The 13,936-nt window shown below is 48.4% G+C and overlaps 4 protein-coding genes across 4 annotated transcripts; 2 read left to right on the plus strand and 2 right to left on the minus strand.

Moving 5' to 3' along the window:
* Window positions 1–238: 238 nt before the first annotated feature.
* Window positions 239–1,349, plus strand: ASPGLDRAFT_176680 (S-adenosylmethionine-dependent methyltransferase; the record flags this gene model as incomplete). The annotated part of the gene is made up of 2 exons (XM_022542877.1): window positions 239–338; window positions 451–1,349. The coding sequence occupies exons 1-2, from the start codon at window positions 287–289 to the stop codon at window positions 1,347–1,349; spliced, it is 951 nt and encodes a 316-aa protein (XP_022398333.1). The 5' UTR covers window positions 239–286.
* A 209-nt stretch (window positions 1,350–1,558) lies between these two features.
* ASPGLDRAFT_131828 (uncharacterized protein) lies at window positions 1,559–3,135 on the minus strand (the record flags this gene model as incomplete). The annotated part of the gene is made up of 3 exons (XM_022541080.1): window positions 1,559–2,352; window positions 2,527–2,692; window positions 2,746–3,135. The coding sequence occupies 3 exons, from the start codon at window positions 3,133–3,135 to the stop codon at window positions 1,559–1,561; spliced, it is 1,350 nt and encodes a 449-aa protein (XP_022398334.1).
* A 1,858-nt stretch (window positions 3,136–4,993) lies between these two features.
* ASPGLDRAFT_176686 (Hsp70 family protein) lies at window positions 4,994–7,438 on the minus strand. Its single transcript, XM_022542878.1, has 3 exons — window positions 7,295–7,438; window positions 7,101–7,227; window positions 4,994–7,040 (listed from the first exon to the last, which is right to left on the minus strand). Exons 1-3 carry the CDS (start codon window positions 7,325–7,327, stop codon window positions 5,185–5,187), a joined length of 2,016 nt encoding a protein of 671 aa, XP_022398335.1. The 5' UTR covers window positions 7,328–7,438; the 3' UTR covers window positions 4,994–5,184.
* Window positions 7,439–8,757: 1,319 nt separating this feature from the next.
* Window positions 8,758–11,813, plus strand: ASPGLDRAFT_60118 (uncharacterized protein). The gene is made up of 5 exons (XM_022548424.1): window positions 8,758–8,983; window positions 9,045–9,113; window positions 9,177–9,659; window positions 9,720–11,252; window positions 11,305–11,813. The coding sequence occupies exons 1-5, from the start codon at window positions 8,961–8,963 to the stop codon at window positions 11,387–11,389; spliced, it is 2,193 nt and encodes a 730-aa protein (XP_022398336.1). The 5' UTR covers window positions 8,758–8,960; the 3' UTR covers window positions 11,390–11,813.
* The last annotated feature ends 2,123 nt before the right edge of the window (window positions 11,814–13,936 follow it).

Genomic DNA, 13,936 nt, shown 5'->3' on the forward strand with positions numbered 1-13,936 from the left:
TACTTGCTTTAACTCTACAGCGCAGTCGCATAGCAGATTAGATACATTAAATGGGATATAGATAGAGTCAAGATGCATTCTGATAGCTCATTTCACTCTGTTCTGCATTGTTTCAGTCCGTTTGAGTCAAAATATATGTATTGGGTCACGTGTCCTAATGTGATCCATTATATCCAACCAATCACAGCGTCTGTAGTCTATCAATTTTCACTCCCATGGAAAGTAACACACTTGGGCAGCATAACACAACTACCCAATACAACCCTAAACCATAAAGAACACTGCTATGAACGAATTCCTCTCATCCCTCGGCCACCCGGTCGAGGACACCGAAGAGGGTACGTACATCACCCGTAAATAGCGTATGCAGACAAACAAAAACAACACACCACAACGCCTAGCTTTCCAATGGATGCAAGTCTGATGAATGAGAAAAAACAAATCCAATAGAATCCTTTCTCCTGTTCGCCCAAGAAATCCCAACCACCAATCTAGGCTTCGTCGACTCCCGCGCGCACTCCCTCGAGGTGACCATCCACGGGAAGGAGTATACTATCCAGCAGTCGCCTTCGTTACTTTCTTCGTCGAGGGCTGGTGGGACGACTGGTGCGGTGCTGTGGAAGATAACGCCACTTTTTGCGGAATGGATTTCGGGGCTTACGTCGAATCCGCTGTGGACGCATCCTGATTCACCGTTGCAGCCGGCTTCGGGGAAGACGGTTGTTGAGCTTGGGTGTGGGATAGCGGGGCTCGTGGCGCTTTCTTTGGGGCCTGCGGTGCAGCATTATGTTGCTACGGATCAGGAGTATGTGCATCGGTTATTGAGGGAGAATCTTGATGAGAATAAGGGTATTGCGTATAAACTGAAGTCCGGGGTCTCGAAGGGGAAGGGTGGGAAGAAGAAGGGGGCGTCGAAGCAGGTACAGTCTGAGGAGTCGAACATCTTCTTTACCTCGCTTGATTGGGAGCTGGATGCGCCGGACTTGTTGAAGAGGAGTGTTGGGATAGCCCCTGAGAACGATGAGGAAGACAACGGCTTTGACTTGCTTCTGTCCTGTGATTGCGTCTACAATGAAGCCCTCGTCGCGCCGTTTGTTCGGACTTGTGTAGATATCTGTCGTTTACGGCCTGCATATCACCCTGACAAGGCCACTGACGAGAAGGGGAAGAATCCTACGATCTGCATAATCGCCCAAAAACAGCGCACTCCGGATGTATTCGAGGCGTGGTTGGAAGAAACGCTCAAGACATTTTGGGTCTGGAGGTTGAGTGATGAGATTCTCGGGGAGGGATTGAAGGGCGGAACGGGTTACACGCTTCATTTACTGGTTCTGAGGGATGATGCATAGTTCTGTTATCTAGATAAATCGATTCATAGATATTTTAAGCTGAATGTGCAAGTAGATGACAAAAATATGCAAAACAAAACAGACTGCCTCCGTCTATCAACAAGCTCATTGAGACATTACTATTAAACATACAAATATCCACCCAAATGTACAAAACCGGGTATTATAAATCTGCAATGCGACATATAGTTATCCAAGAGAAGAGATTATTATTTTGCCTCGGTTTTTACCTCGGCTTCTTTGGTTTCACTCGGTTCTCGGTCTGAAGAAGGCTCGGTCGGTTCGATCTTCTCCTTGACTGGTGTGGTCTGCTCCTGGGAAGCAGATGCTGGCGTCTCGCTAGATGGCGGCGGTGCCGTCGATTCAGGATTATCAATAATAGACGAAATCGACTGCTTGATCGACCCGTTCGTATTAGATGGTGCCGCGGCGGGCAATGCGGGGATAGACTGTTCTATCCGTGTCTGCTGCTCCGGATTATCTGCGGCTTCTGTTTTAACCGCATACATGTCTTGATCCTCTTCCTCATCAGAGCCTGTCGAATATTCCATTTCCTGCGGGTATCCGTCGCCGTCTGCCTGGTTGGATTCCAACCTGCTTTCTTCTGTAGAGGCCCGCTGCACCATCCGGACGGGGGGCAGGGGGGCATTCGGATCATAGACTACACCACAAACTTCCAAGGCTCGTGACTGGCTTCCCAGAGTACGGTCTTTGTGCTTCTTGGTCAGGTGACACATGAAGCCATGCAGTGTAACAAAGTCCGCTTTCCCGCACCCGGGGATAGGGCACGTCAGGTAGACCAGGTTTCCATCCGAGGGACGTTTCCACAGTGCACGGCCGGAGGGGTCATGAGCTGCGGGACGTCCGTGACGTTCGCCCCAGGCTTCGACGTTTTTTATCGTATACTTCTGCTTTTTACGGATGGAGCCACTTGATGGATCAAAGGGGGCCGGATGATGAGGCTGAGGCGGTAAAGGTGCAGCCTGTGGAGCAGCAGGATGGACTTGAACATGGTGTGGATGAGCATGCGGATGCGGATGTGCGTGAGGGTGAGGGTGAGGATGAGGTTGCGGCTGGTGCTGGTGCTGATGCTGATGCGGGTGTGCTGGGTGTGCATGAGGATGAGGATGAGCGTGAGGGTGCGACGGAGCTTGAGACGGAGGAGTAGGAAGTGGACGAGGATCCGGAGGGGTCTGCTGCTTGAAAAACGCCAGTGTCGTCGCAGCATTCGTTTCGGACAATCGACGCGGAGGTGTTGGCCGCAGAGGCGGCGAGTCCATTGATCCATTTACCCCAATACCCATAGATTCTCTCTTGAGTCGTTTCCGTTGTCTCCGGAGGTCCTACGTCTGTCAGTCTTCTTACTTTTGCAATCTAATTTGTCGAAAGTGAATACCTCTTCTTCAGCCTCTGCATTCTCCGTCATCCGACGAAATTCCTCATCCTCCCGCTTACGAATAGCAAGCAGTTGACTCCTCGTAGCCATACGCACCGCCTCTTCGTTTTCCAATTGCCTCAACCGGGCTTCAATGTGCTCTATATGAGACGGATGCAGGCCCGGCTCCTGCGCCGAATGAGGGAGATGAGGATGTTGCTGCGGCGGCGGGGGAGGAGGATACGGACGGAAGTGATGTTGCATGGCGGGATCGGGGGGCATATGCTGATTGGGATTCATGGCGATAGGATGGAAGCGAGGCAGCGTCATGGGATTGACGGGGCCGTGAGCATGGACGGGACCATTCTCATGCAGAGTGGTGGAAGGGACTGGAGGTGCAGCAACCGTCATAATGACTGTAGATACAGTCTGGATTGGATTCAGAGATGGTTGAAGTTGCAATCATAGACTGCAGACAGAGGATGTCAGATCAAAGAAAAGAACAAAAAGAGGGATAGAATAGTAGAGAGTGAAGAGGGGGGGGGGTTAGATCCTAAACTGGACTTACCTGCACTTGGACAGTTTTGGAGGGGGGGGACTAGATTCGAGTAGCCACCAGTCAGGAATTAAAGAAAAGAAAGAAGAAATGTGGGTAGTATAATAATAACAATAATAATGAACTAAAATTAAAAATACAACTGCAAAGCGTCTGCACCTCGCCCGTTTTTGGGGGAGAGTCAAATGTCGACAAATCTCCGGCAGAAATTTAGAGAGAGCGAAAGAGCAAGGGATCAACAGCAAATCGAAACGAACGAAAGACAGACACGGGATTCTTTTTCTGTTCCTTGTTGAACTAGTGTCAACAATAATCGCCCGACTAATAAAAAAAAAGTGGAGGGACAACAAACCAGACCATGGAACTAGTGCCTTCATATTAATAGTTCTCACCAGTATTATTTATTGATTATTACTGTGTAGTAGCACTACTGTGTACTTGTCAGTGGTAGTACTTCTCCTTGTACATACTCTGTAGTAGTATTATTGTGCAAGAGTCTACTACTAGTGCTACTTGATAGATGATAGATGTTATTGTGTACTTCCAAGTACCATGGTGTATGTGTATTCACAACTATGACTGACTCCTGATCCAAATAAATCAAGCTTGATTATTTATACACAGCCAATCAGCGTCTGCCGTGTGCGATCATGTGATATGTCCCCAGAGATTGGCTGTGGAAGATCATAGAAGACTGTAATACTACTCCGTACTAAGTACTTCGTACAGCGAAGATGCAAGCATGAATCGATAGATTACTATGAAACACATCCAGTCAATCATGTAAATTAAGGGGATCCCACAAAGAGAATCGGTTCAGGTACAGAGTTCTCCGTACTGTACTCCGTAAAAAAAAAAAAAATAAAAATAAAAATAAAAACCAACTCTGGAACCCAAAATTGCATCCAGAAAATCCCCTCCAATCACTAGTGGAGAATCTCAATCAATAATCTCTGCATTCCTTGGAAAAACTCAGGGAGGCAATCCCATTGGTTCTGCCAGGGGAGAGACAACAATCTCTTCACATCTACATATGTACTCCGTACTCCGTACTAAAAAGCTATCGTTCTGCACAGACTGCACAGATCCGGTTTTGCTCCAAGCTGCCCACTCAAGCAAAAGCCCCGACGGATGTCGTTGTGTACCCATCTGATTTGTCCTTTTAGGGAGAGTGGAGGCGAAAGAAGCCCACCAGAAACATTCCTAAACTTTGACTGCATATCTGTGACAAAAGGACGAGTTAGTTGGGGTTCTTTTTGCTAGACACCTCCGATCCATTTTCATGACTCTGCAGTTGGTCTCTATCATATCCCGGAGTATTAAATAAAAACAGAACAACGCAAGGCTTATCCTTAGTCTACCCCGTATTCCGTACTTTACCTGTACATAGGAATAGTAGAGTGCTCTGCTCTGCACTACGCAAAAGAACCATTTGAATCGAGAGGAGACTTTTCTGATTCTATCATCCCATGCTCCGTAAAACCCACCACTTTTCCTTTCGCCTTTTTGGGGCCCGTCCCCTGCCGTAAACTCATTAAGTTACAAGTGTCTTTCCAACGGATATCCGCTCAGAACAACACGAAAAGAGAAAAAAAAAAGAAAAAAAAAAGTAGTTCAACGTTATGCTGAATCAGATCCCGACATCATAGAAAAAAAAAAGCAAGCGGAGAGTAAACCATTGCACAAAAAAAAAAAGAAAAAAAAAAAAAAAAACACCGATACACCATGGCAACAAAATCAAAATCAACTATGTGTACATATCGTGATAGTAGGAGCGAGTTCAAGGGGAGAAAGTGAGAAGGCTGTATAGGAGACATAATGCAAACATCACGAAGAGAAGAGATTATACAAGATTTTTGGGTAAGGGAAAAAAAAGAAGTACAGGTTCATCAATGTTGGTACATTTAAGCCTTGTTCTCACCCTCACCACCCTGAGGCGGCTGCTGCTGCTGCTGCTGCTCAGACTGGGCCTTGTGCATCTTATCGAAGAGGGTCAAGCTGGCGGTCTGGAGCTCGTCGGTCTTCTGCTTGAGCTCCTCGGCGGTGGCAGTACCCTCACCAGACTGGTTCTTGGCGACGAACTCGCGGAGAGTGCCAATCTTCTCACGGATCTGCTCAGCCTCAGTCTTGTCGAGGCGGTCCTCGAACTCCTTGAGAGCCTTCTCAGTGTCATTCAGGACACTGTCAGCACGGTTGGCAGCCTCAATGGCAGCCTTGCGCTCCTGGTCCGCAGCACCATACTTCTCGGCATCCTGAACCATCGACTGGATCTCAGCATCAGAGAGACCAGAGCCAGAGGCAATGGTGATGGACTGGTCCTTGTTGGTGGACTTGTCTTTGGCGTGGACGTGGACGATGGAGTCGGCATCAATGTCGAAGGCGACCTCGACCTGAGGAACACCACGGTGGGCAGGAGGAATTCCGACGAGCTGGAAGTTACCGAGCAACTTGTTGTCCTTGACAAGCTCACGCTCACCCTGGAAGACCTTGATCTCGACAGCCGTCTGGAAGTCAGCGGCGGTGGAGAAGGTCTGAGACTTCTTGGTGGGGATGGTGGTGTTGCGGCTGATCAGACGGGTGAAGACACCACCGAGGGTCTCGATACCGAGAGAGAGAGGGGTGACGTCGAGCAGGAGAATGTCGGTAACCTCACCAGACAGGACAGCACCCTGGACAGCAGCACCAATGGCGACAGCCTCGTCAGGGTTGACCGACTTGGCGGGCTCACGGCCGAACATCGACTTGACAGAGTCGGTGACCTTGGGCATACGGGTCATACCACCAACGAGGATGATGTCCTGGATCTCGCTGGACTGGAGGTTGGCGTCCTTAAGGGCCTTGCGGACGGGGTCGATGGTGCGGCTGATCAAAGGATCAACAAGAGCCTCAAGCTGGCTACGGGTCATCTTCTGGTTGATGTGCTTGGCACCGCTGGCGTCGGCAGTGATGAAAGGAAGGTTGATCTCAGTTTGGAGAGAAGAGGACAACTCAATCTTGGCCTTCTCAGCAGCCTCACGGATACGCTGGATAGCCATGCGGTCACCGGCGAGGTCGAGACCAGAGTCCTTCTTGAAAGACTGCACAATGTGGCGAACAAGGTGAATATCGAAGTCCTCACCACCAAGGTGGGTGTCACCGTTGGTGGACTTGACCTCGAACACACCGTTCTGGATCTCCAGAACGGAGATATCGAAGGTACCACCACCAAGATCGTAGACGGCGACGACACGGTCAGCCTCCTTCTCCAAACCGTAGGCAAGAGCGGCGGCAGTAGGCTCGTTAACAACACGGAGGACGTTGAGACCGGCAATCTGACCGGCGTCCTTGGTGGCCTGGCGCTGAGAGTCGTTGAAGTAGGCGGGAACGGTAACGACAGCGTTCTTGACAGGCTTGCTGAGGTAGTTCTCGGCAGTCTCCTTCATCTTCTGGAGGGTGAAACCACCAATCTGCGAGGGCGAGTATTTCTGGCCACGAGCCTCAACCCAGGCGTCACCGTTGGTGTGCTGAACAATCTTGTAGGGAACCTCCTTCAGGTCACGCTGGACCTCACCGTCGGTGAACTTGCGACCGATGAGACGCTTGGTGGCGAAAAGAGTGTTTTCGGGGTTGACAACGGCCTGGCGCTTAGCAGCGATACCGACCAGACGCTCGCCATCCTGAGCGAAAGCGACAACCGATGGTGTTGTTCTGGCACCCTCAGTGTTCTCGATGATCTTGGGGGCCTTGCCCTCCATCACAGCAACAGCGGAGTTAGTGGTACCTGTGAACAATTGAGTTAGCTAATCTCCTCGACTGAGACCCCGCGGGATGCAATACATACCAAGGTCAATGCCAATGACCTGGCCCTTAACCTTCTCCTCACCACCCTCTGTCGAGTTCCATCTCCGGGGAATAGCACCGGGGACTCTGAAGGCGGGAGCACGGGCGAAAGAGGTAGCGCGGGGGAGCTATCATCGAGCACGTTAGTCTTTCTGTCTGGTTTGCCTTTGCCCACAGATGAAGCATCGAACTTACCGCGCGGCAGAAGCGGGAAGAGAGCATCGTCATTAAACGTAATTAACACAAGGGGGGAGAGAAAGAAAAGATATAGGTACTCCAGTCGATTCAATCGAGGGGAGCAAATAGTATGATATAAGAGGAGGAGAGGGAGGTAGGTGGAGGGTGGAAGAGGAAGACGATGAAATTTTTCAAGAGAGAGGAAAAAAGAATGGGAGAACGGACCAGGTGCAGCGTAGAAATTGCCCGGAGAGCGTCGGCCCGGGCTGTCGAACTTGGTAGAAGAGCGGCGAACGGGCCAATCATAGCCGAGACCGCCTTTGGAGGTAGCCGAGTAACTGCGTCATCCAATCATCCGAGATTCGTCCGGAGCTGCATTCGGGTGGGAGGGTTACTACAGAGTATAAGGAAATGGTATAGCAGTAATGCTTCGAAGAAAAGTATACAGTATGGTATCATGGAATGTACTCCGTAGTTTGACATGCTTATACTATTTATTTTATGGGCATGGTGCCTCTTGCCATCCGTGGCAACCTATTCCGAACCACCAGCACCGATTTCGCAGTTATAGCAGAATTTGACTATGTTGGTTTTCAATGGACATACGGAGATACTGAGAGCAAAGAAGATAATGGATTTGGACTTAGATTGCTATTGAATGCTTGGTCCTGAGATATAGCTGGTTATAGCTTAACATCTAGGCCATAAGAGTAGAGTAGTGTATCCATGTATGCACAGAATATCTTTTCATGTTTACGGGCATACTCTGTAAGCAGAACAGCAACAGAGAGAACACAACACCCAGCCCATCGATTGATCTAGAAGATTCCGCACTAGATCCTGTGGAACTGTCGGACCCATCAACGGCTCAGTCTAAGCAGTTTCAGTTTCTTTCCTTTTCGGGCGAACTAATAGGATCTACGAGGCATAGGGCTCTTCTATTTGATGTGCCACACTACCAGGGGTATGTACTCCGTAGACTTCGACGATATATTTGATCCACTGGCAGCAATACCAGAGCATACTACGTTGGATACATGTCTGGTTGGCATAAAGTTCATCTCTATACAAAGACAACACAGCACAATCAATGAAGAAAATGGCAAACACCGAAAAAAAAAAAAAAAAGTCAGCCAAGTAATCAGAAATTGTTTGCTGTACTAACAGAGCAGTAGCCCTACTGGCCATTGATCTGCTAGATAGACACGTTTAAGACCGGCATACTCGGATATACATTGACCAACCCGTTTTCTAGAGTAAGACAGGAAACATCTTCCAGACTGGATCCAAATATTGACAGCAGTTACGGCGTATTTATCGACAGGTTTGCACACCAACCGGCTGCATTCCCCGGATTGACCGTTTGTGTCAAGTATTACATCATCCGTCGCCCCGGCTTTGGGTCTCCGAATGCCGCAACCACTCTCAAGTCCAAGTCCAGAGAAACATAGCAATACTACGTTACTAGCATACAGTCACCAGCGAGGGAAAAATTGAATACATTATCCATATCATACACTTCGCTCTGCTTCATTGTCCTGGCTGCTGGTGTCGTCAACACAGCCGAGGATACGCTCACCGCGTGTTTTCCGTATCTGGACATTTGTCAAGCGACACACCTTCAACCGTGCACTGTCTTATCTCTCACCACCTAACAATGTCACGACGGCCTTGAGCGCTCACCATGACTTCGGATAATGCGCTTCTGTTAGTCACTTACCCTATTCTATGTGGTTCGATTCTGACCTGAACCGCGCGTTTACTATAGAGAACGCCCGACCGAGTCTTTGATCCTTCCTACCAAGCGGCGATTCTTCCCTTTTAAAATACCTAATTTGTCCGTATACCAGATCCCACTACCCGGATCAAGCTGAACGAAAACGCTAACGGCTACGTGTAGCCATCAGCAACTTCGCAACTATATCAGTACTGCCGACCCCGACAGGATTTACGTCGTCGTTGACAAAGTTATATATGCGATTCACATTGAGTCCCGCAAGCGAGAGAGTATAGCCGTCATACCGTTCGAGCCAAAATGTCTCGTTGCTGGCTACGGATGGATTGGCGTGGGAGGTTCGGATAATGGAGAATGCGCTTTCATTCGAATCGCTGATCAGAGAGTGCGTGTTCAGGATGATGATGTGCCGGCTTCACATCCTTCAGAAGTGGATAGCGCGCTGCCCATTGATCTCGACCCCCCAAGCAGGGTCTCGTCTCCCTGGCCCAATGGTGAGGAAACAGGATCGGCTCGTCGTTCAAACTCAAGGCTACTTCCGGATGTGCACCTCCACAAGTTTGGAGGTAGCATAGTCAATTCCGTCGCCCTCCACCGCTTACCTGGTGATGGGAAGGGCTTAGCAGACGAAGATGTGATAATTTTCAGGTACGATCCATTGATGTGAAGGTCGCATTTTCACCACACCATTCTGACATGTTCTTCCAGCAATAACGATAAGACCGTGACCGTTTACTCCTTGACCCGTGGGAAGGTCCTCAAGGTCCTTCATCATCAGTCATGCATGAACTATGCGATTATGTCACCGGATTCGTCCTTGCTCACTGCCGTCGGTGATGAAAGTCGCGCGTATTTCTACGAAGTGTCTCGCGTCCTGGATACTGCCGTGCTCACGGAGAATGGCGAAAAGCTCACTGGATGGGAATGGAACCTCATTCGTCACGTGGACATGGATATCGGCACTCGGTTCGATGCTGGCTGTTGTTTCACCATCGCTTTTTCTCCGTCTAGTCACCTGTGCGCCATAGGATCACAATCGGGGGTGATTACAATATTCAATGTTCAGGTGGTTTGGGAAAGCCCACTTGGCCTTTACGACAAGAGCTCGATAATATGCCATTTCCACTCTTCTCGGTCTCACTTTGATGGCGGGGCTGTGCGGTCCATGATATTTTCACCAACGCCATGGGATCTCCTGGTGTGGATCGAAGACAACGGTCGGGCAGGAATTGCAGATGTCCGCCATGCCTTTACACGCCGACAGATACTTGATTTGGACGCGAAGGATTCGAGCCTGCAGGAAGTCCGTACAGAACCTATTCTAGATGAGTCAGAGGGATTAGGGTTTGCCTTCAATCAGGCATTTCCCGAGTCGCGCGATGAGATGGATGCGGCCCAGCGTGCGATGCTGGATTCGATCGAAAGTTCCTCGAATGAACGAGGAGACGGACTTGAACGTTCATCAATGCGAGAGAGTTCGATGCATGACCTCACGGAAAGAGAGAGACTGATAGTCGAATTTCTGAACACAGCGCGGTGGACTTCGAGATTGGAAGAGGGCCTGACGGACCGAGGAGGAAGACCGAGCCTACACCCACATTCTTCTCGTTCCAGACTCACAGGTGCCATGGATGTCGGTATCCGTCCGTCTCGTCCTACTTCGCCTCTTCGTCCTAATGATCCTCTTCACGACCTATTGCGAGATAGTTATGTGGGCCATAATACTGATCATCGTCATTCAAGCACGAGGCGTCAGGGTTCCATTATTTCACCGCACAATAATCCAGAGAATACGGAAACGCAACCCAGTATCACAGTTAGCTGGACTGCTTCACCTGCAGAAATCCAGCCAGCAACATTAGACAACTCGACGCGCACGTCCGACTCGAGTACAGGCGACCCTAGTGGAATCCAGCGTTCAACCTCAGCTCCGAGGCGCGCTGAGCGGCAGGAAACGACTTCTGAGAGTCGTCACGAACCACCACGTCTGTTGAACTCCGAACTGCGGACTAACGTGGCGGCGGAGCGTCTTCGACGGCAACGTCAATTAATCAACGAGGCGCATAACCGAAACAGCCTACGAGATCAGCGACATCGCCCGCATCTCTTGGGGTTTGAGCGCTCTCCTAGGTGGATTCGGAATATCTTGAATGAGCTCCCCGACAGAAACTACCATGTGCATAGGGACCAAGACTCCGGCGGTACAGCTGGACTTGGGTGGGGAGCAGATGGAAGGACACTGTAAGTTTTTGTCTTCTTTTTTGTCCCCTGAAGTAGAGCTGACCAGGTATAGATACGTCGCCACTGTGGATGGTATATTCGAATTTCACCTCAATGTCCATGATCGAAAAACATTCCCTATCGTCTCCTTCCGATAAGGGACATCAGAACCACACAGTTCTTCTTCTCCTTTCTTCTTTTTTTCTTTTTTAGCATTCTTGCTGCTTTATTTTACTTTGCCTCAACTCCCTTCTAAATGGGTTTCCAGGATTTTACTTCGGCGGTTTGGATACAATTGGGGGATTCGGGTTTGGTGATACCACTTATTTTCCTGTAGGGGTTTGGCCCTATCATGCCATAATGATTTCAATTTCCTTTGTGCTTTTCAGTTGTTTTGCATAATATGTCTTTTCAATCTTTGCATGATGCCCTGCTGCATCTTCGTTATGGTGTTCTGGTGATTGCATTAGGATAGCTTCTATTTCTTGCTTCTTTTATGATTACGGCGGAGGACACGGATCAAAAGTATATAACTTCTTCTATGCAATAAAAGTAATGATAAAGGGGACTAGCTGCATGCCCAGTTATGCTATCTTTTGACAAATTACCGAGTTATCAAATAGACAATTGTTGTATAGGTGCTCCGTACCTTGTAGTATGTATGTACCTATACGTACCTGTTTTTCTAGAGCGACTGTGGCTTTCCTTTTCTGGACGCCGCCGCTTTAATGAGGATACTCAGGGACTTGCTCAGTGAGTATTTCACATCACGGATGACCGCTCAATGAGCAGTCACGTGGCCTCCGAGCTACTCACCCCCCCCCCCCCCTTTATATTGCGTGGGTAGTTTGGCGGCCATATCTGATGAACAGCCCTCAAAATTGCCGAGGTCATTCACCCTACCATATGAGATGACACAAATAGAAAGTTGATGGAGACTAGCTGAATCCTGAGTGGCGAACTCTAAGTGAAGCATACACTCAGGGCAACTGTAAATTAATATGAAGATGGGTTCCCAACAAAGCCATAAATGCAGGTATTTCTCTCTCTTCAAAATAATCAATTCTATGGAAGCAAGATCCCATCGGCCATTACTCCTTTCATTTACTCTTCTTATATTACATCTTTCAATTGTCTTATTCCCATTAATCTTCCGCACTTGTTCCTTTCCCAGTTCGCTGATGATGACAATGGGTAAAAGAAATTTCTTCTGAGATGAAGAGGTAAAAATAAAGCGCTGTGAGTGCCAGGCAGAAAATGGCTATGTTTCAAAAGCCCATCAAGAGGAAGACACTGTACAAAAAAGACATGATCAGACCAATGAAATGAGAGCAACAGCAAGAATATGTGATGCATTATTTGGGGTGATTTGTCATACAGATAATCTTACTCTTTAGGCTTGCTAGCCTCACTGCGCCAGATTTGTGACAGAAGAAGGTTATGAGCCAGTTGGATACCAGACCAAGCCTGGCTGCCCAGCTCCAGACATTGTCATAATCAAAGATTTTATTTGCTTGTATGTCCATACTGTCAGGGACATGGGGTGTCTCAGTCAAAAAATAACTGGTCACCTGTGACGGCTATGGCTACGGCTACGGCTACGATGACAGCTATTTGGCGGTTCGACGCCACATCAACAGCTCAACGCTGCGTCGAAGACTGACATAGACAAACGACATCAATATGCCAGACGAGACATTAGCAACGTCAAACAAACGCCTATAAAGCCTCTCTTTTTCCCTGGATAGATTTCCTCTTCTCTTTTTGAAGAGATGACATCCAACTCTTTCAGCAACCATGATGTTGATGGTGTGCATCTGCTTAGACTGTTTGGGTGATAGGATGAGTCGTCACAGCATGCACAAACCCCGGGCAATTTTGGTCGTACCCCTGCCTTGTCATCTAGTCTTAGCCCTACCAGTGCTGACCCGTCTGCTGTTGGCTACCCAGCTTCTCAACCGAACGCCACAAATAAATAAACTTCCGTTGCTAAAATTTGGTGATTGGGACGAAGGCTGGGCATATGATGAAGACCCACCAACCTGTATTCACTACTCGATTGATTGGAATTAGCACGGCTGTTCGACTGAAATATAGGACAAAATTTAGTTCGCACGCACATCCTAGATGGCCCCTCAACGTCCACATTGAATACGTTGAAAACCACCAACCAGCTACATTTCATAACGGGAAAGCAATGGGTCAACTTCGTACGCGTATGTACTCATATGGATGTACCAAGAATTAACTATGACACGGGTATATAAGTCTTGCTCTTTGGGTTGTCGAGCAGTATCGGCTGACAAGCGTCCTTAGTCTCTCTTTGAGTTGTAGGAGCCCTGTGATTGATGTGGGCAACGCTGGTTGTTGACTCATCTATCAGGGTTCTACATGATATGCTTTTATTTCCCCAGTCTCCCTGAAATTACTCATTTTATGATACTTGCTCTCGTGCTTGCATATGGAAGTTAGGGCTTGAGTATCGCCATGTCAGTCAATTGTCTGCCGACAGGGTACAAGAATATTTTCTTATTTTCCATTTTCTTTGCACATCGGAACTGCGTCATTCATTCGTAAGTCTGTCCCCAGAAATTCCCTTTGCCAAACCGGCAACTTCATCTCCTTGGGTTCAGCAACCATATTAAAGTAGTAGTAGTAGTAGTTACATAACTGTTATTATTATTATTATTATTATTATTATTATT

The sequence above is a fragment of the Aspergillus glaucus genome (genome assembly GCF_001890805.1).
Source record: "Aspergillus glaucus CBS 516.65 unplaced genomic scaffold ASPGLscaffold_18, whole genome shotgun sequence".
Classification (NCBI taxonomy): Eukaryota; Fungi; Ascomycota; class Eurotiomycetes; order Eurotiales; family Aspergillaceae; genus Aspergillus; species Aspergillus glaucus.

What these genes read in the sequence shown, in the direction of transcription:
- ASPGLDRAFT_176686 (XM_022542878.1), bottom strand. Translation starts at nt 7,327, where the DNA reads ATGACGATGCTCTCTTCCCGCTTCTGCCGCGCG. An exon ending in CTTCCCGCTTCTGCCGCGCG is followed by an intron (nt 7,228 to 7,294) that starts GTAAGTTCGATG and finishes GCTCGATGATAG; the next exon opens with CTCCCCCGCGCTACCTCTTT. An exon ending in GGTCATTGGCATTGACCTTG is followed by an intron (nt 7,041 to 7,100) that starts GTATGTATTGCA and finishes AATTGTTCACAG; the next exon opens with GTACCACTAACTCCGCTGTT.
- ASPGLDRAFT_60118 (XM_022548424.1), top strand. Translation starts at nt 8,961, where the DNA reads ATGACTTCGGATAATGCGCTTCT. An exon ending in ACTTCGGATAATGCGCTTCT is followed by an intron (nt 8,984 to 9,044) that starts GTTAGTCACTTA and finishes CGTTTACTATAG; the next exon opens with AGAACGCCCGACCGAGTCTT. An exon ending in GAAGATGTGATAATTTTCAG is followed by an intron (nt 9,660 to 9,719) that starts GTACGATCCATT and finishes ATGTTCTTCCAG; the next exon opens with CAATAACGATAAGACCGTGA.